We start from the raw sequence: 21,020 nt of genomic DNA, 5'->3' as shown, positions 1-21,020 counted from the left end.
TTTGGGATTAGGAAGAGGTATGTAGCACGTTTAAGAAGTCTTCATGATCTCATTTTTATAAGGACTCATGTACCGGGTATTTCCAAGTCGATCAATATGTACTCTGGCTTACTTATTAATTTATATTTACATTTAAGTTGGAAGATGAGACATTTACATTTTTATCTATGCTGTAAATTACCTCGATTAAAATGACTGAGACGTAACTCAGCTGAATTTCAAATTGCTCCCAATAATAATAATAAACTCATTCTTGTATAATTTAATTACAATTTGTTTTTAATATACCATTGAAATTTTTTTTTGTTTGTTTTTGTTGTTTTGTCATAAATTTCGTTTTTACAATATAACTTGTATATTTTTCATGTGCTTTCCGTAATAATATTGATGTTAATTTTTCAGCATTTTTTGTTCTATTTGGTTTTCTTAATTTTTTACGTTGACAGAACTAGTTAGATTAAGATTAACTGCTGCTGGTTTTTGGTTTAGAGTTGAGTGTACGGTAGCAACATTAATCAACATGTACATTTAACAAATGTTTAGGAATTTCAATATAATATAATAGAATAATTTATGAAATTTGAATTTAGTATCAATTATTATAGTTAAGTGTGTTTATTATTGTTAAACCTTCTGCTCGCTTAGCCCCATTTAAAATATGCAACATAACAATTAACAATTATATTTCATTTTAATATATGATTCGTGATTTTTTTTGTGATCTCAAAAGCGTTTATTTTCTGATAACCTTTGAACGTCACACCCAGTGATGTTTTGTTTTTATATATATATTATTATTATATATTAGATTTGTGGTAACATAGCTCAGCATTAAGCAGCTCAATGAATATACATACAATATGCTGGGGTTTAAATTATTTTATGAGGTTGAGAGGGCGATATACACAGAAATAAAGCTAGGAACTTAATCAGAGCTAAACTAGGGAATGTTGAAACACCATTGTATACTGGAGAGATGCGCACATACATATATATATATATATAGAGTAAGAGAAGGTAACTTTAAACGAAACTCTTGGATTCCCTCGATTTTCCGATTACTCGTGGGCCTGGGACTCCTGCTGGACGAGCTTGAAGCGCCTGGGGGACTTGATGGAACCCTGGTGACCAAAGAGCGACTTCAACTGGCCATTGTGCGACAGCACCTTGCGTATATACCGCGCCACAAGGATCTGGGGACGCTGTAATAATAATAATCTCTATTAAATAAAATCTTTTGAGCCAATATTGATTTTGGAAACCCACCTGCTGCCACTCGTGCATGACCTCCTTGGGGGCATTGACCTGGTCGCCATTTAGGCGATTCAATAGGGCCACACACACCACCGCAGCCTTGATGCCGGCATGGTGGGTCAGTGCCGCAAATATGGTGCTCTCCATCTCGATGTTGACCACTCCATTGTCGCGCAGCTTCTCCAGATAGGCCATCTTATCGTTCTCGCTGAACTCACAGAAGGCACCATCTAATCGACCCTGACCCTCATAGAAATCATTTGTGCAGAGTGTCTTGCCAATGATGGTATCATAAGGATCATCGGCAGTAGCCAAGGCTTTCAGCTCGCGGGCCAGCTTCTTGTCCAGCTTGGCAGGACGGTGAACGGTCTCGCCCAGAATGGTCTATAGAGAGAGAGAACAGAAGAGTTTGAATATAATTTATATAAAACTTAGAAACTCAAAAAAAAAAAGGTTAAGAAACAGAAATACTAATATTTTTATAGAAAAACTTATTTCACTTTCACAACCTGCTGGATAACAATTAGTTGCTTCTAAAATACTCAAAAATATCTTTGAAAAACTCTTTTAACCTTAACAGAAAATAATATATTTCCCAAAAAGTAATTGAGATTTAAATGCCTGTGTTTATACTCTTGCAATAGTATTATAATTTTAGTCAGAAGTTTGCAACTCAGTAAAGGAGTCATCTCCTTATAAATATATAAAAGTATATATATTCTTGAGAAGTAGTTAACTATGATCAGTAAGTATCTATGGCCAGCAAGTATTAATGAACATTAATTAACTATGAACACTAAGTACTATGAGAAATAAGTAACTCGGAACAGTAAGTATCTATGATCAGTAAGTATCTATGACCACTAAGTATCTATGACCAGTATGTATGTATGACCAGTTACTAACTTTGAACACTTATAAACAATGACTTGCAACTTTTGTAACACAACACATATCTTAGACTTGGCTGGCAGAAGTCCCTTCGTTCCGGGGATGTTAGAACCAGTTGGGAATCATATGCACAGATGTGCGAGATTTGTTTTGGAGCCCAATTAAGCCATTTGAATGAAAGTATGGAGTTATTCTTCTATATAATTTTAGTAAAATATAAGTCAGAGCATGCTGAATCGGTGGACTATATATATATGTATATATATCTGAACAATCGGACGATTAAAGAACTATGAGCAGTAAGTAACTCTGAACAGTAAGTATCTATGAGAACTAAGTAACTATGAACAGTAAGTAACTATGACCAGTAAGTATCTATGATCAGTAAGTATCTATGACCACTAAGTATCCATGACCAGTATGTATGTATGACCAGTTACTAACTTTGAACACTTATAAACAATGACTTGCAACTTTTGTAACACAACACATATCTTAGACTTGGCTGGCAGAAGTCACTTCGTTCCGGGGATGTTAGAACCAGTTGGGAATCATATGCACAGATGTGGGAGATTTGTTTAGGAGCCCAATTAAGCCATTTGAATGAAAGTATGGAGTTATTCTTCCATATAATTTTACTAAAATATAAGTCAGAGCATGCTGAATCGGTGGACTATATATATATGTATATATATCTGAACAATCAGACGATTAATAGAACTATGAGCAGTAAGTAACTCTGAACAGTAAGTATCTATGAGCCCTAAGTAACTCTGAACAGTAAGTAACTCTGAACAGTAAGTATCTATAAGCCCTAAGTAACTCTGAACAGTAAGTATCTATGAGCACTAAGTAACTATGAACAGTAAGTAACTATGATCAGTAAGTAACTATGATCAGTAAGTATCTATAACTTGTAAGTATAAATGACCAGTAAGTATCTATAACTTGTAAGTATCAATGACCAGTTACTAATTTTGAACTCTAATAAACAATGACTTGCAACTTTTGTAACACAACACATTTCTGGGACTTGGCCGGCAGCAGTCACTTCGTTCCGGGGATGTTAGAACCAGTTGGGAATCATATGCACAGATGTGCGAGATGTGTTTTGAAACAAATTTTAGCTACTTGAATGAATCTATGGAGTTATTCCTCTATAAAATTTTACTAGTATATAAGTCGGACCATGACGAATCGGTGGACTATATATATATATATATATTTATATATCTGAATAATCGGACAATTTATAGAACTATGAGCAATAAGTAACTCTGAACAGTAAGTGTCTATAAGCAGTAAGTAACTCTGAACAGTAAGTATCTATGACCAGTAAGTATCTACGACCAGTAAGTAACTATAATCAATAAGTATCTATTACCAGTAAGTAACTATGATTAGTAAGTATAAATGACCAGTAGGTAACAAGTATCAGTAAGTACCAATGAACATTAAGTTACAATGATCAGTAATTAGCTATGAGTAGTAAGTAACTATGAGCTAAGTATCTATGAACAATAAGTAAATCTGAACAGTATCTATGACCAGTAGGTATAGGTGAATGAAATGAAAGCAGGCATTACTAATTGTTCTCTATATAAATATATATAATTTATATGGTATTAATTCCTAGGGTATACTACTTTCGGCGTGCCAAAGTTAGCTTCCTTGACACCCTCTAATCATACTCACAAATTCATGGGAATTACGGAGCTGTCCATCCAAAGCATCCTCGGTGATGATGACAGTGCCGCCCTCAACGCCTACACCACCACAGGTGCCGATCCTAATGAAGACGGGATCCTTGCACTTGGCATGGTACATCAGCTTGATCATCTCGTGCATGAGGATGCTGACGGAGGGTGTACCCATGCCATGACTAACACAGAGCACGGGACCAACCTTGTACATGGAATAGCGATAGGAGTAGGCACTGATGTCCTGGAGTTGGGTTCCAGCTGGCAGCTTGTAGCCAATCTCATTCATGATGAAGTGGGCAAAGTTCTCCATGCGCTTTGGTGTGCCACCCATGCAGACAAACTAAAGAGAGAGAAAGGGAAATTTTAGTTTAAAAGTTATTATTCACTTTGACTATTACTATAACTAGTTCTTAAAAGAGTATATTACCAGGCTTCATTAGGAAAAGTTAATAAGTCCGTCCAAGCATATAATTAAGTAAATTGGTTAAGCAACTCGTTTCGATGGTGCTCCACTTGATTTGATAACAAACAAGGTCTAGGTCTGGGTCTGGTCTCCGCCTCTTTCAGCCGGTTCCGATAATGAATAATTCAAGAGGCCTGACTCACCTTAACGTCGCCAAACATCTCCTGCAGGTCGTGGCTCTCGCTGCCCAGTGCCAGGTGATAGAGGATGTCCTGGTCCATGAGCTCGATGTTTGAGTTGCGCAATTTGACAGTGCCATCGGAGTATCTGCAATAAGGCAAAATGCAAATTAAGTTTTGATCTATAGCAGTCATTATATTACCATAAGAATCCCCTTGGGGCCGAGAGAATGGAAAAAAGTTAATTACTTTTATCTGACAAGTGGATTTGACAACCTCACTGAAAACAGCTTGTGCTCTGATAAAAACCAAATATTATCTATTTCCTAGAAACTGAGCGAACAAGCCCCCAAAAGTTTAATCAGCAGGAAATATATATATATTTCGTCATTATTATGGCAGAAAATAGCATTGCTTATTAGTCGGTCTAAGTTTATTCTATATATATTATGCTTTTAAATTTAAAAATTCCCATGACGGTTATAAATATTTCTAATTAATCCAAACAACATATTTTTTGCCACACAATCGTGAAAAGGCATATAAGCTTTCATTCATATTGGGTTCAAATGCCAGCTTTGAATTTCGCTTTACTAATCAAATTCTGAATGGTGAAACTTTGATGTATTTGTGACATTATTTATAGAGACCCCCCCTGTAGCAGGGCTGCCACCGCCCATCAATATTCCATTATCAAGTGCGTCAAACGGGCAAATAGGAAAAAATCATGCTAGAATCATGAGCAAAACAAAAAGCGAAATTCCTATGACTAGAGCATAATCACAAAAGTATCTCCGCGGTGACTTGACCTTGATTGATAAGCAAATTGTATATATTTACTTTTCGAATTTCTTATGTCGTAAGTTCTATGACAAACATCCGATTATTATAATATATATAGAAATATATAAACAAAATATGATTTGATGGCATATGAAATCGGATCACAGCGGAAAACAGCTGCTGACTACAAAAAAAATAGTTGAAAATTTCTGAAATTGAAGACAGGGTAATCACTTGGCCGACACACCCACCGGCCTGTGCAAATATTTGGCCAACTGGCAAAGCATTTAGCTTGAATCTCTTGTGGGTTGGCCCACTGTATTTTGGCTCAGGCAATACTTCTTCGTGTTGCTCTCAGAGTGCCATGGATTTGGGGAATTAATGTGCCAACAAGGCATACAGATTTGTCACACAGCTAACTAAAGACCGCATTGCAGCAGCTAGATGCACAGTTTGATTAGTCAGTACAGAGAGAGAAATAAGTGTGTCCAAGATATATGTTTACTAGTGAAGATTTAGGGAAGAAAACTAATAAATAGGAGGCCATAATATGTCGTGAGATATCAAGTCGTTAAGATATCTAAAATAAATCAAGTTCGTCATACGTTTTACACATCTTTTAAAAGATTTTCTGCACTGTATCTTTATTAATTTGATGAATATCACCTTCTTTATATAGTTTCCTTTGCATTTCATTAGTTTCCCGCCAATTGCAACAACCCCTAGTCCTGTCAAAGGACCAGCTGCAGTTGCAAAAAAATATGTAACCGGTTTTAGGATCCTTACCGCGTTATCTTTTTCACGTACGCATCATCGGTCTCATCGTCCTGCAGCGAGGACCTGTGGGCGCAATCGTAGTGAGCCTTGAAGTCATGCGACTGATTAGCGGTTATGGTGGGCGGCATGATGATGATGTTACCTCCTTAATGTCCTTTTAGGAGTCACAACAACAAAAACTACTAACGCACGAGCCGAAAAAAAACTAAACCGGTGGGAAGTTCCAAATAGAGAAATTATGTGTACACGTCAACGCTTCAAGCGGAACTAAAAAAAATGCTTGGGTTTCGCCGGCCCTTATATAGTCCACTTAACAGTGAGCTGTTAGATGGCTGTTAAATATAAGCACTTAACAGAGTCGTATCAGACGGAATGTACACATGTATGTTAAGATGTGTATATAATTAAGCAAACTATAGCACCTCCAGCTTATCTCTAGCTAGAAAACCGGGAGTCCCAGACTTATGCTGCGCAGTACGATTACACAAATTAGAATAAATACTGAATATAAAACAATATTAAAACATTATATTCCGTTTCCGATGCTGTAATAAAAACGTGTTCGTCGCCGCGCAAGGTCTCTGATTTGTTATCAGTTCAAAGCCTCCTCTATGCCAGCTAACTGAATCAAGTGCAATTCTCAGGTTGAAATTGCCATGGAAAGCATAACAGATTTGCGTAATCCAATTATTTGCAATTTTGCGATTTTATTTGTTATTACAAACAGGGTGTTCGCAGTGGTTCGATCAGCCGGACCCATTGCCTTAATTCCGCCAATATGCAAATTGATTTTGGAATATTTAGGCATGCATATTTTAAACTGGTTTTTCGGACACCGCCATTCGTTTCACATTCTTCAACTCTGATATTTGCAAATGAGATGCAAACAAACCTAACATTGTGTATAATTATTGGTTTATTTTTATCACGTCTCGAGCACCGTCTTACTTGTATTTATTTACTGGCAAATATGTATACTATTATAGTTAGTCCAGGAATGTGAAAGACTGCAGCTACCACCATTACAGGCCTAGTCAGCTCTGCGTCATACGTTGTCGGTGCTTTGTTGTCCAAAGCCAGGCCATAAAATATACATAAACATACGACAGCTGTACAAGAGAATAGCTAAACATATATACTATATAGTATATGTATGTATGTCTTGTATATAAGCAAACAAAATGCGAGACAATCAGCAGAGAAAAAGAAAACTGGAACAACACAAATAAAGTAAAGGCAAAAGCTCCAAAGCCAAGTTATGAACTCAAAGATATCCATTAAACTATAGATCTTGATTTAACACTACATTACTTATGGGGTTTATTTGAAAACAGATTTTTTATTCAGAGAATATACCTATTTTCCATCTAATTTAAAATTTGTATTTGATCTTGATGTCACACATGATATTAATTTAATTCGAAAATTAATATTTTGCTCCACTGCAATCTTTGTATATATCTTATACTTTTGGAGGATATTATAAATTATAATATATTTTACAATATATATCCCTTAAGGTTTTACAAACTTATATATTCTCTACAAAAAGTCGCAACATTTCATCATATTCCATTTACAGGGTATCAAAAGTAATGAAAAGAGCAAAGGCAAAAGCAAAACTTAGTCCAAAACAGGCAAAAAGGGGGCTCGTCTGTGTTGGCTCAGCAGTCCCCAAGAGAGAGAGAGAGAGAGGAGAGCAATAATAACAGAGACAGAAAGAGAGAGGGAGAGGGAAAAAGAAAGAGACAGGCAGAGAGAAACCGAAAGAGAGGGGCAGAGCTACGTACTTAATGTACGTGACGGGGCTCACAAGTAGATTTTTGAGGTCGCTCTCGAGCGGCTAAGCGTTCGTTGGAATTCAGTTAATGGCCAAAACTCGTAATTAACTTGGCCAACAGCGGATTCATTGATTGAATTCACCAGCTGCAAAGCCAAACAAAATCACTGTTTACATAAGTCAAATGAAAAAACTATTCGAAAAAGGTAACGAGAGCTTCTTTGATGTTTGTTTGAATTCATTAATAAACAAAAAGCCATTAAAAGTGGTGCAACTTTATCGAAAAAGACAAAGCCTATAGTATTTTTCTCATATCATGATAGGCAGAAGAGAGCTTCTTGGGAGGAACCCTTGGGAACGTGAGATGAGTAGACAATCTTGGCCATTTCAAGTCTTTTCTTTGGGTCATTCCACTTGGGTACTCGGCCTGTGTTAACTTGGCTGTCAGTGGCAGCAACAAATGTCAGTGGCATATACATCTAGTCTTTGTCAGTCTTGTGAGCCCCTCATCAGTGAACCCACACACACACTTGAGCTATTTATGGGTGACCCAGAGTAGGTTAAAAATATTCATATGCAGAAGAAGAAATTTATAAGCCGCAGACTAAAGATTACAATATAGAAAAGTCTTTTAATCTTAGTTAATCTTTTAAAGCCTTTCTTTGTATAACAAACTTATTTTCCACTGAATTATATTTTATAAGTAACTATAGTTCAAAAATCGATTCCCATGAGGGGAAACTTCTTTGAGACTGAGTAAAAGCTTTGCCAGCATTGAAAGAGTTTTGCGTTTGTCACGTCACGGGTTTCGACAATTAATCACAGAGCTTTAAATGGATCCTTTAATGTGGGTAAGCCCATTCAGCTGCTCACACATTTCCTCCTCCTTTACCCCCCAAAGGGGCGAAATTGTAATTGCATTTTCCTGGCCAAAGCTCTTAAGCGTTTCTGCAGGCCCCCGATAAGACCTGGCCGGTTAATTGCCAAGGGCAAGGGGGCGAAAGTCAGGGCAAAAGACCAGGCCAAGTCCACAACAATGAGATGGAAAATGCAAACGAAGCTGGATGACAATGCAGGCCAGGCGACTGATTAAGGGATCACTTTCTCTTCCCAACCAGAAAGTAAGAAAAGAATTGTTTAAGCAAGAGTCAGGGCCAGTCATGATGGTCGTGATGTCATCCCAAATTGCATTACTCACACATCACTGGCACTGGCACTGCCCCAGGAGTCGCACCCACTCCGATTTGGTTGTGGGGGCGGTTTGGTTGGCTGGCAATATGGCTTTCCGTCGGCCTGGCATATGCCGGTCCCTGTTCCAATCGATAATTGTCTTGTTATTGTTTCACTGGCTTTGAACTTGGGACTACTGTGCGTATGAGCGATGTCGAAAGGGAAAGGGAGGGAGCGACACCCACTCCACAACCAAGGTCGTATAGGGTTTGATAATAGAACCGCAGGGTGGGTTTCCCGTTCATTATCACACTTTCCCCGCTAGAACTTGCCAAATCATGGTTTGCGATATCCACTATTTATAGGTTTTTGCTGTAGCTGACATAATACCGAAGGTCCCGGAATACTGATAGCTAAAATGGGCCAGTAATTAATGGCAATTTGTGTTTTGCCGCTGTTATGCGATTATGCTTAAACCAATTAGTAATGATTTCCCGTCATTGGGGGGGAAGTGTTCCAGGAAGAAATTGTAATTTGGCAAGGAAGATGAGCCATTATAAGCTGGAACAGCTTGGAATTCAATCGATAAATGGTATAGATAGGGATGGAGTTCTAAAGTTAAGGTATTTCCTTATAAGAAACATAAATAAATGAATGTGATAAGAATTTTTTTGGCACCTCAAGAAAATGCATTTATTCTTCATCCCCAAAAGAATGCTATCTATTTTCGTGGCAACCTTCATAGCAAATTGGTAACACAATTGGCACACCGGCATGTTTAACCAACACAACAGCTCCCTATTGTTAGTCAGTTAAGAAGTTCTGTCACCAAAGTTGAAATTTATAGCCCTACCATTGTGGCTGTTTTACCGAACCGAAAGTTACGGGCGAGTAAAAACAAAAACTTTGAATTAAGTCAGCCCAAGTTGGAAGCCAGGAGCTGTTAATTCCTGGCCAAGTTGGTCGAAAGTTGGCCCCCAAAGTTGGTGCTATGCGGGTGGTACTTACTCGTCGAGTTCCTCCTCCGAGAGCGAATGGCTGTTGCCCGTGAGCAGAGACATCTTGTGGTGGAATCCTGCAAAGAAAGGAAAAACACAAGCAAAACCGAGAATGAGAAATTAAAACGCAAATGGAATTTTAATAGCTCGTAATTCCGATGTGCAAATTGGCAGCATCTTCTCGAAAGGGCACGCTAAGCCCATTTAAATGCTTTTCACATTCGGAGGCCTAAACAAGGCTGGAAAATGGGGGCGTTAAAGGTTGACAAATGCCACAAAACTACACTAAGGAAATGCTGTGTTTATTTAATTATTCAATTACATTAATACATATTAAGTTGATTGAGGAAATAAATTGAATTTGAGTTAAAAGAGTCAAAAACAATTTGTTCTTGATTTATTTTATAGTTTTTTTATTTGAACCTTAGACCAAAAATATGATCCATAAAAGCCAGACAAATTACAACAACATTTAATAATTCAAAAAATATATCATATAAATGCCTGAAACCTGATTTCCCTTACTTAAAGTTCGAATTAAAAATGTATCCCATTTAATTAAATCCCTATTTAATATTTTTCTGTTCTGTTTTCCTTAATTTGTTTTTCTTTGTGTACATGAAAAGTGGGTGAAGCGCGCACAAAGCGTTTTGAAGGCTTTTAATTAAAAAACGTCAGGGAAACGTCACGTGCCAACATCAATGCGAGTGCTCGTGAGTCCTAGAATGGGTGTTTTGGGTGTATATTCAGGGAGTCCTTGAAATGTTTGCAGACCCAACCGGACTAACAGCAAAATGTTTTAACTTTTTGCGAGGGCTTATCCGCCTGGCACTTTTCGCATTACTTTTTGGCCAAGATTGGACACGTTTTAGCCAGCCCTTCCTCTAAAAGTTATACCAAGTATCTTTCCATCTTTTTTTTTCGTTATGTTTCTTTTTTCGCTTTGGCGAAAGTTCAAGGCCAACCACAATTAGCTTGACCAGGGAGCAGCCACTCAAAAGTGCCGAGGGGCGGTAGGACTGCGAGGACTGTCCTCAATTTGTCCACTTTTGTTTATACTTGTTTGCAGCCATATTTACTTGGCTGCTGGCTATGCCTTGAATTTGAAATAAGGGATAAGGCAAAGTAAAGGAAACTGTTGCATATACTTGGAAAAGGACTTGATATAAGCAGGGGATTATGTTATGAGATTTATTGGAAGAGACTTTAAGAAGCATTTATTAAACAGAAGTTCCTGAAGGTTTATCGCAGGCTCATTGATTCTCAGGAGGATATCTTATGTTAGAACCTTTTCTAGATTAATTTTCTTTATTAACCAACTGTTTGAGGATCTTCTTCAATGTATTATTTAACATATTCTATCCTAGGAAACACAAGCAAAAAGCTTTCTGTTATTATTTGATACTTTCCAGTTCAAACCTCTCACTGGCAAACATCAATCATCCCCCTGCGTCTTGCAACTCGAATAATCCATTTCCGTTTCTGCAAACAATGTTGACCCATTAAAGTGTATGTAGCCTTGAAAGCGTTTGCTGAACCGTTCCAATGAACAGCAATGCATATATGTATATATCCAGCTGATGCAGGCAGAATAGGAGCAAGATATATACAATAGGAGCGCAAAAAAAGGGTTGAAGGGTGTGAAGGGGTTGATATAATTATCTTGTTCCCTATTCTCCCGAGAACTTTTTCAATTATTTCAAGAATCCAGCTTGCAAGCAGATGTGACAAGGCGGTGTGTGTATCCTGCGACAGGATAACACTAAGAATTGAGCTATTGATTTTCTTCACAGACAGCATTAACTGAGAAAGTTTTTCGTCGAAACTACTTGGATTATAACATATATATGAAATATATACGATTTTCCTGTCCTGCAGACTTACGTAAAGAGTTCTAGGTGTTTTTGTTGGGGGGTTTGGAGAGAGGGTTTGAGTTACAACTCTCCCGATATGCACACAATAAATGAAAGCAAAGCACTATTTTTTTCCGTTGCGGTACACTGTGTGTGGTATTTCGATTGCTTTGTTTATCTGCAGGCACGTGAAGCTAGTAGTAGGAAGGCTTTCTCTCTCTCCCTCTCTGTGGCAGCTTTTCCCCCCTTTGGGTTTTCGCACAGACACAGGGATACGGATACGGAAAAAGGGCACACGGACACGGAGAGCGACGACCAGAGCTGCGCGAGGTTCAAGAACCAACTGACGAGGGGAGTCCCACCAGGCGAAATTGTTGACTCTGCCACTCGGCACTCGGCTCACACTCACTCACTCTCTCTTTCACTTTCCACTCAACGCAGACTCACTCGAATCTCGCTATAGCTAGGGGATATTTAATTACAGTGTACAGTTGAGTAAATAAAATTGTTTACAATTTCCTCGAAAGTCTAGAAAAGAGAAAAGACGGAGTGAAAATCAAATAGAGAAGAGGGGTTTGTGTGCAACAGCTGCTGCGCAGACCATTACACAAGCGCCTGCCTAATTACTGAGTCCTGTGGCAACGGACATATCATGGTCTGGATTTAATTATATTTCAATGTGCACTTAAAAACCTTAAAGGTGTTGAAAAATTGAAAAACGGGCAAGTCCCTTTGGGACACCATGGCGTATACGTAATGTAATGTGGCAATGTTGCGCATACGCCATGTATGCCACAGCATAACATCGATGCAGGCCATAAAGCAAAAACAAACCAAGTTGATGTCTGTTTATTCATTCCATTTTATGTGGGTCATAAAACGTTTCCCATTGAAGCGGATTGAGGATTTCATTGAGCAAAATGGTATCAGACACTTGCAAAGGGATTTTTCCTAATGGAAATGTGGCTTCAAGTGGAATAAATTAGAATATATTCTGTAAATAAAATCAAGTAGAGGGTGACAAATCAAAGGAAAGGTATAATGTTGTATGATCAAGATTATTTATTAAACCAAAATATTTCCATAAACACTTCTCTAAGGGTAATTATCGCCAAATGTTTACCCAAAATCTACTTTTTGTTTAGCTATTCCAAAACATTTCATCGCTCAATGCCAGGTGATGATGAGGCTAGCATTGAGAGAAAAAAACACACAAACAACCAATTTAATTTGTGTAAAAATTTTCCCTTTCGATGAGATCACAAACAGTTGTTGCCCAGCTTAATTAATTGTAATCAATAGCGCTTTTTGACTTTAATTTGACATTGAAATTCAAATAAATTTTCTCCTGTTCTTTATTGCTTAATTTCCAAGCTTTCACAGGCCGACACACACACAAAACATCGCCATGCTCGGCTGCCTTCCAGACGGAGATAATAAGTCCAACATGACACGACACCGACATGGGCAGTAAATACGAATTACGTTGGCCGGAATAGGCCCCGCCAGTGGATGGAGCAAGAAGTGACAGTAAAACGGTGACTAAACTGTTCGCTTTGATGAATTTTCGACAATCGAGTGGAGGCTCTGAGCTCCTCTTGATGGCTCTGTAAAACGCTCAGTTACTCAAGCATCCGTGCAATTGCCGGCAGTGACAAGGAGGAAATCTTAAGAGACATGCCCTCGAATTTCCATTTCGCTGCATAATAATAATATTAAGTATTTTATGCCGCGACTAGCAACGGCTTTATGTCTCATGGGGCACGCAATTGAGGAGACATTGCTCATACGCAACGTTGGCCGGATCAACAGTTGAGACCCGAGCATATGGTTGATTTGGGGATAAAGACCGTGTCCAACCATTAAGAATTTTAATATCAGACGCGTGTCAATGGCAAGGACACTAAAATGAAGGAGTGTATATAAATGAGGTCAATATAATTTCATTATATTCAAAGAGATATAAGAATGTTTTAGGTGTTTATCATTAACGTTAATCAAAAAAGAAAGAAACTTTTTAATAAATTCAATATTTTCTGGCTTGAATTTGAATAAAATTTCACTATAAAATACATTTTAAGAGATATAATTGATATCTAAAGGTTAAGTTACCTGTTCCTGTTCAATAATTATACCCTATAGTTGCTTTTAGGCTCTAAAGAACTATTGAAAATCCCCGGAAAAAATCCCCTGCATGTACTTGTTAAATCGATATATTATTTTTGGTGTGCATTATTATTTATTCAGTGGTCCCTGCAGGTTTCCCTGACTTACACAAACGCCTACGCAGTCGCTCATTTCGTTGATCTATTTGACAAATAAATACTACTTCGTCGCGTTGACACACCACTTCGGAGGCATTTTCCATTTTCCATAGCCAGGCGCATCTGTTGTTGACCATTTCCGCTGCGAGTGTCAACAAGGCCTACCTAACAACCTACAGAGCAAGGCGAAGCGACAAGGATGTGGCAGGCCGGCATCCAGGATGCCTTCCGTTGGATGCCACCACGCCCACATTCCACCACGCAAAAGCGGAAACGTTGCTCCTGGCCACCACCACCACCACCTTTTCCGCCCAACTCCCCCATTGCTGAGCATTCGTTACGTAACCAAAACAGCTCTCTTTCTCTCTCTCTCCGCTCTCGGAGAACAATATTTTCTGCATCCAAGTGCGTTGAACTTGGCCCAATTCAGAGCAATTTTGAGTGAGCCACATTTTCGTTTGAGCCTTTTTTTTTGACGCGTCTCTTGCCCCTCGGCTGAGCTTGGGTGGGGCCAACGGCTCCTCCTCCTTGGGCCTCGCGGGAGGCGTCAAGCAAAATGCGAGCGTTAATCTTTTTTGCCGCTTATGATGATTATGGCGGTTGAGCACGACGGGTACTGTGGGTAGATGTCATTATAAATCTGTAGCTTACTTCTATTATTATTTATGTATAGTCTAGGCAGTAATTTAACTATTACTTATAAGTATAGAAACAGTTTTTATCTATGGTAATCATTGCATTAGAAGTTGTACAGCGTTGTTTAAATTATTTATTCACAAAAGAACAAAGCGGTTATAAAAGCTTAAAACCTATTTAATAATCAAAGTTTAAGTTTTAATTCAAGTAGGAACAAAAAAGAAAACCAACTTCAGAGAGTTTATATACCGTTTGCTTTGGTATTAAAGGAACGAATCAGAAATTTCTCATAAATAAACCTAAAAATTCACATTCTTTGAAACTATATTTATTGATATTTTATATGTCAATTTAATCGACAAATCACAATTCTAAAAACTCATAACTAAGTCAAAAATGCATTAATTTTAATGCGGAAAGCTTTCCTATGTTAGTTTTTATAAGTTTTATAAATCTGCGTAATCAATTTAAAATTAAAAAAAAAAAAATTTCAAATTTTTTTGTGCCAAAAACACGATAGATCGCTTCAGAAGTTTATGCTGAGCAAGAATATATATGATTTACATAGTCCGAAATGAGCCCCTCACTCGTTACAAGCTTCTGACTAAAATTAGAATACCCTTCCAAGGGTGTAAAAATCATAAATTAAAATACATTTCTCTACATTTTTTCTCTCTGAATGACGAAACATGTAAAATGATTAAATTTAAACGCAAGCATTTCATTACAAACACCCCAATGCTGTCGTTAATTTATATCTAGCTTCCTAATCTCCCGCCATCATTCATTTTGATGGCACCCACCTTTTCCGGCCAGCAAGGATGCCTGCGGTAAGCCGAGACACTTCGCTAATGATCCCAAACCGCAAGTCCCTTGAGGGGGGTCTGACTCGGGGAAATGCGGGAAATGAAACTCAAAACTTGATTTGCGTTTTTGCTTTTGTTGTTTAAAGATCATATTTACTTCAATCACAGCACAGAATACAGAGAATATTATCTAATGGTTTATTTGTCGCTCGAAAGGAAAAGGAAACGGAACTGCAGGGAAAACTATTTCCATCTGAGTGTGAGTGTGTGTGAGACAAGGAAGACGCGTGCGGGTGTGATGTGTGTTTGTTCTTGGTGGCTTTTTGCGGGGGTGAAAGTCGAGAAGGAGAAGCTGCAGAGAAAGTCGAGCTAAAGTGAGGAAAAAGGAGTGAAAATAGAGAAAAAGCAGTTTTCTTATGTGTGTAGGCTTTATCTATATAGACTTGTATGTATAATTGTTGACATGTATACTTTACTCTTCTTTTTTTGTATTGTTTTGTTATTTTGCGGACTTTTGTCGCTAGTTTTTAAGTTTAACACACAACTAACATTTAGAGTATTGTTTATACGCCATTATGAGGCCATAATGCAAGTACGTTTTTGTATATAGGTTGATGTATACTTATTACGTTGCTAGTTACAATTGTTGACTTGGTTGTTAGTTCTACTTTAAGATCAGGTTGTTGAAATGTTTGTCTCGTAGTGGTACAGTAGTTCGAAGTCGCGTCACGTCAAGTTGTCCATGATTGTTGCGAGTTGCAAAGAAAGGCATTAAGAGCTAACTGAGGCGTTGGAAACAGTTCAACTTAGGTTACTACAGCTTAACATAATCTCAATGGGGTGTTTATTAACAACTAACTTTGTGCAATCTATGAAAATATAATGATACGAAGAAATTATATATGTATAAAATATAGAAGCAGTGTTGAGCACATTTTGACTCCTCCATTCATTCCTCTTCCTCCTTAGAGTAATCTCTTTGTTCTAGTTTGGATTCGATTCTCGCTAGGAAACGTGTTTCTTTGTTTTGTAAAAATAAGAATTCAGCCTTCGTCCCTTTGACTAAAATGGTTCACTTCCAGGTTGCATCCCGATCAATACAGATAATTGTGGGGAAAGACGGCGCGGGCGGGCAGGTAACAGGGATCGTGTTGATTGCGATAGCGACGAGCCAGGAATACAGCCAGCACCTGGGAAAAAAGCATGGGATTAATAACAGCTAGTATAATTTGTATATTTTAAACATTTAATAAAAGAAATAAGAAAACTCAAGCTCGAACAACACTAGAACATATCTCACCCTGGGCCACTTGTTGGATTTACGCTTAGTCAAGGCAGTCAGGCAGTCAGGTTTTAGCAGAAAAGTGTTAAAAGGAAATGTGTTGAGAGTGAAAGGTAGTATATTTCTTTGCTGATTGCTTGCTTTCGGTTTTATATATGGGTTAAACACTTAGCTCTCTCCTCATCCTATAATATATATCTCTCTATAATATGTATATATGTCTAAAGTTGTATATCAATTACGCCCTAACACATTACGTACATAGTTCTGCTGCAATGTGATTAAATATATATGAATATATGTATCTGTAGATGGTATAAATATAAAGGATGCTTGTATATATGGTATGTGGGGCCCCAGGGGCCCATGAGATTTTCCATCGCAACATCAAACATTTATCAGAGACAGAGCAGAGATACACACACTATGTTAAATAATCTTGGTTGTTTCTGTATCTGGGAAATGTTTTATCTTGTTTTCGACACGCGAATAATTTAGAGAAAGGCGCTGGGCAAGCCACGCGGATCCTTTTGATTGCGATAGCGAACTGTTAGCCAAACGCCAACGAACTAAGGCAGCATGTGGAAAATAGTTTGAAGAGAACTTGTATTACATAATCAATCAGGTATCCAAAGTGAACTTTACCTCAGTGAAGCTGAAGAAGATGCCAAGACCTCCGCACAGCTTAAAGGCATAGTCGATCTTATCCTCCAGCAAGGGTCCGCAAGGCTGGCAACGACAGTCGGGATCAGTAGACCCGGCACAGCATTGCCGATTGATTAGTTCGCAGGTGGGCTCTTCCTGCGGAGCTACGGCGGCGGTAGTACTCGGTCCGGTGGCATTAAATCCGCAGCATCTCAGGCTGTCCTGCACCTGCTGGCGCAACTCCTTGGGCACCGTCATCCATCCCTGCTCGGCAAACTGCTGCTGCTGCTCTGAATTGACGGCCAGACAGGAACTGGCAATGGAGAACTGGATCAGGAACAGCATGAACAGGATTATCATGTACTAAAGGGGTGAAAGAGAGCGATGGTCTAAAGGTTAAGGCCAAACTGGGGCAATGTGTGTTGAATTATCATCTCCCTTATCGCACGTTTTCCACACATTCACTCTGGAGGGGGTCGCACAGCGATACCCTCCAGCTGACGTCATGGAAACGCAGCAGCAGCGACTGCGGCCCACTCATAATTTGAGTCATTACAAACCCGCTTTCTCTGCGGAAGTGGGTACTTGTCTAAGTACGCTAATTGTTCCACATGCCACGACCTTCGGGCTTTGCAGACAGTGGCGGTCAAAGCAATAGCATTGCGAAAGAATGATGAGAGTTTTATATGACGTTTCTGACATTTGGAAAGTCTACAGTTTAGATTATTATTTATATGAGTAATATAATTTGCAATTTAACCTTAGACCTGTTTCTTTAGAATTAATCTTTGTCTAGTAAGAAAAAATATGCGGTAACCCAGTCAAAATAATACATTTAGAGAATATTGCAATTACTTAGGCTGGCAAAAAGGTTCTATTTATACAACTTAGAGTTTTAGCAGAGATTCCTCTTTAAAATGTATAAAAAAGGGTGCTTAATCGCTACAAATATTAAATATATGAACCAAAACCGGACTTCTCTTTCACAAACTCTTTTTCTCTCTATATCAATTAGATAACTAACTAACTATTCCCTCATTCATTGCAAAAATTACAGAATTTTTCCGTAAACAAATCCAAATCACTACAAAAACATAGCAATCAAAGTAGAAAACCGATGCAAGTACAATTCTCTTAATTTACATATTCCTTGTTACAAAAATATAAGTAATTCTGACGCTAAGCTGATATTGCTTTGACCTCCGTTGTCCCTTAACCCCTTAGCTGCAACATACGAGTGCTTTACAGGCTTTGTTAGGCAAAAAGGATACGAAGAACAGCATCACTTGGTGGTGCTTCACGGCACCAGCAAGTCCCAGCATGGAGATGCAGATGAGGATGACCCCGCAGGCCAGGATTCCGCCCACAATCGGCAGGTTGGTTACGATGGAGGCGGCACGTGCGTACACGCCCACGCCAATCAGCAGGAATCCAATCATCTGGGGGTCACGAGAAGAGCACACACAACGAGAGAGAGAAAAAGAAAGAAAATCAAGAAAGGGACTCAAGGATGCTCAGCAAACCGCACAACAACAACAAGAACAGCAACTCGCACACACAGAAGCATACAGGCACAGACACTAATACACACACTCAATGTTTGCACCTGCCCCCTAAGCAGAGGAAAATCAATACATCGAAATTCGACTAATTTAATAACCGTTTATTTGTTGTTCCTGCTGTTTATTACGTTGTTCCTCTTCCGTGTTTGGTTGTTGTTGTTGTTCTTGCTGGCTGTATACATTTTATTGCTGTTGTGTTTTGTTTTTGTTTCTGCCTTACCACATACAAAATGTTGAGCGCAATGAGCGCATTCTTCGAGCAGGTGAAACCGCCGCACATGTTGCCGTTTATTCCGTATTACTTTCCCACTAAATAGTTACGTTTAGCTAAACTTTTATGTTAGCGTCTGCTGCTTAGTTTAATTGAATTTATTTATTTTCCGTTTTCACTTTCGTTTAGAGATGCAACAAATTCGATGTTCCTCAACTAGAGCTGGCAAAAATATCGGTGAATAGCGCTAGTATCCATATTGAAAGCAGTGCACAAGCAGATCGCAGCACGACCAAGCAGTGCGCAAGCACTCACGACCCTATCGATAAGTGATAGGTCGCGCCATTTTGCAATCGCATATCGAAAAACTCCGGCGAAAAAAACCACGGGAGTGAAAATTGCAAACTTTTTGCGTTTTTTTCCGGGTAAGTAACGCCAATTAACGAAAACATGAAACTCATTATATTGAATTGTCAATTTCGGCACAGCCGACAAGTGCCGTTAATTGCATTTTACATACCGGCGGAGAATTCCAGCCCCGGCCAACAACAACTTCATTGCGTGTCATGCGCGTCGAGGACCCCACAAACGCAACAACAACAACAAGCTGCGCAGCGGTCTCGGCAATGGACACCTACAGCATAAATTTATGGCCAAAACGATAAGCGCCGGCCAAAAGGTAAAAAACTCGCGCCGCACTGCCCAAAATTGGACAAGGAACGTGCGTCCGGCGAGCAGGCAGAATTTAGTAGCTGTCAAAGGCATCAGCTGTGGCCCGGGCAACACCTACATACGGCTCGCTTGCAGCAGCCGCAGGCCATAGAGCCACAGCCCCGGACATAGCCACGAAGGCTACAGCCAAAGTCGGAGCAAAAGTTAAGACAGCGGCGGCGCGCACGCAAGGAATATGCCACAGGTGAGTTTTTGCACATACAGTAAACACTATGCAAGTTGGAAACTTTAAGATATAACTCTCTCTCTCTTTAACTTTTAAAATGTTTTTTTTTTTTACGCTGTGTAAACAAATTCTTGGTACTTTTGGTCATGACAAAGCTATACTTTTTATACCAAATTGGTAGGAGAATTGTGCATTTTTCTATAGAACTCTTATTGTCAGGGACAATCGGGACTAATGGGATTTTTCTTATGTTCCTTAAGGCTGAATTTAAATGATATAAATCTTATTTCTAAATCAACCACAAATGCGTCAACTGGGGACTCATTTTCTTACATTTTTCACTAAGCAAAACATACATAATTCTTAATGGAAGCTTACAACTTATGTGGATTCCTTAAATATACAGATTTTTATGTTACATTCCCATAAAATCACATAGTTCTTCAAGCCAATCTCCACTGTAATCCCCTGTTACCTTCAATGCTTTTGACTTCGCGTGCAAATGGCGAGGAATTCGGAGCGGAGTGCGGAGTCGAATGAGCAGTGTTCGGTTGGGAGTGGAGATCCCGATCCCGATGCCGATGCTGATGCCCGTTGCCCGTTTGCTATCCCCCAATCCCCCAGAGCTGTTGGTGGCCTGTGACTTTATAAGGCTGATGCTGTCAGTTGTCTTTAGCCAAGCTCATTGGCAGCTTTATTGGCGAACTGCTGGCCGAGTGAGCGAGCAGCGTGTGTGTGGGCCAACCTGCATAGCACTCATAAATATAAATATGAATCTCGGGTGCACTGGCAAGTGGCTGGCAGCCTCGTTAGCCTGATGCTTGGCTGCCGGTTTCTAGCTGCTGGTGCGAAAGATGCAAAACGTTTGGCAGCTCCGATTCCAAGACCTAGACCAAGTCAAAGCCGAAGTCCAGGCCAGAATAGC

At 39.0% G+C, this 21,020-nt stretch overlaps 2 protein-coding genes across 4 annotated transcripts; both read right to left on the bottom strand.

The window, feature by feature from the left end:
- Window positions 1–256: 256 nt before the first annotated feature.
- Window positions 257–12,165, bottom strand: LOC110190647 (uridine phosphorylase 1). Of its 2 annotated transcripts, XM_020961258.2 has the most exons (6): window positions 11,823–12,165; window positions 9,949–10,015; window positions 4,455–4,578; window positions 3,841–4,188; window positions 1,267–1,638; window positions 257–1,202 (listed from the first exon to the last, which is right to left on the bottom strand). In XM_020961258.2, the coding sequence occupies exons 2-6, from the start codon at window positions 9,999–10,001 to the stop codon at window positions 1,059–1,061; spliced, it is 1,041 nt and encodes a 346-aa protein (XP_020816917.1). In that variant the 5' UTR covers window positions 10,002–10,015; window positions 11,823–12,165; the 3' UTR covers window positions 257–1,058. The 2 variants fall into 2 exon arrangements, with proteins under 2 accessions (XP_020816917.1, XP_020816909.1); XM_020961250.2 differs by lacking the exons at window positions 9,949–10,015; window positions 11,823–12,165 and adding an exon at window positions 6,000–6,614.
- A 3,450-nt stretch (window positions 12,166–15,615) lies between these two features.
- Tsp97E (Tetraspanin 97E) lies at window positions 15,616–19,482 on the bottom strand. Of its 2 annotated transcripts, XR_002319950.2 has the most exons (5): window positions 19,207–19,482; window positions 18,696–18,863; window positions 17,425–17,787; window positions 16,798–17,348; window positions 15,616–16,687 (listed from the first exon to the last, which is right to left on the bottom strand). XR_002319950.2 is itself a non-coding variant. In XM_020959588.2 (4 exons), exons 1-4 carry the CDS (start codon window positions 19,264–19,266, stop codon window positions 16,592–16,594), a joined length of 687 nt encoding a protein of 228 aa, XP_020815247.1. In that variant the 5' UTR covers window positions 19,267–19,464; the 3' UTR covers window positions 15,616–16,591. The 2 variants fall into 2 exon arrangements, 1 of the variants encoding a protein (XP_020815247.1); XM_020959588.2 differs by lacking the exon at window positions 16,798–17,348 and having other exon boundaries at window positions 19,207–19,464.
- Window positions 19,483–21,020: the final 1,538 nt, after the last annotated feature.

Source organism: Drosophila serrata, unplaced genomic scaffold, assembly GCF_035046125.1.
Source record: "Drosophila serrata isolate PLE 108 unplaced genomic scaffold, ASM3504612v1 contig_376, whole genome shotgun sequence".
NCBI classification, from domain to species: Eukaryota; Metazoa; Arthropoda; class Insecta; order Diptera; family Drosophilidae; genus Drosophila; species Drosophila serrata.
The sequence above is the reverse complement of the archived record's forward strand: the minus strand, read 5'-3'. Positions and strand labels throughout refer to the sequence as shown.

What these genes read in the sequence shown, in the direction of transcription:
- Tsp97E (XM_020959588.2), bottom strand. Translation starts at nt 19,266, where the DNA reads ATGTGCGGCGGTTTCACCTGCTCGAAGAATGCGCTCATTGCGCTCAAC. An exon ending in CGCTCAACATTTTGTATGTG is followed by an intron (nt 18,864 to 19,206) that starts GTAAGGCAGAAA and finishes CGTGACCCCCAG; the next exon opens with ATGATTGGATTCCTGCTGAT. An exon ending in TCTTCTTCAGCTTCACTGAG is followed by an intron (nt 16,688 to 17,424) that starts GTAAAGTTCACT and finishes CTTTTTTCCCAG; the next exon opens with GTGCTGGCTGTATTCCTGGC.
- LOC110190647 (XM_020961250.2), bottom strand. Translation starts at nt 6,118, where the DNA reads ATGCCGCCCACCATAACCGCTAATCAGTCGCATGACTTCAAGGCTCAC. An exon ending in AGATGTTTGGCGACGTTAAG is followed by an intron (nt 4,189 to 4,454) that starts GTGAGTCAGGCC and finishes CTCTCTCTTTAG; the next exon opens with TTTGTCTGCATGGGTGGCAC. An exon ending in TCCGTAATTCCCATGAATTT is followed by an intron (nt 1,639 to 3,840) that starts GTGAGTATGATT and finishes CTCTCTCTATAG; the next exon opens with ACCATTCTGGGCGAGACCGT.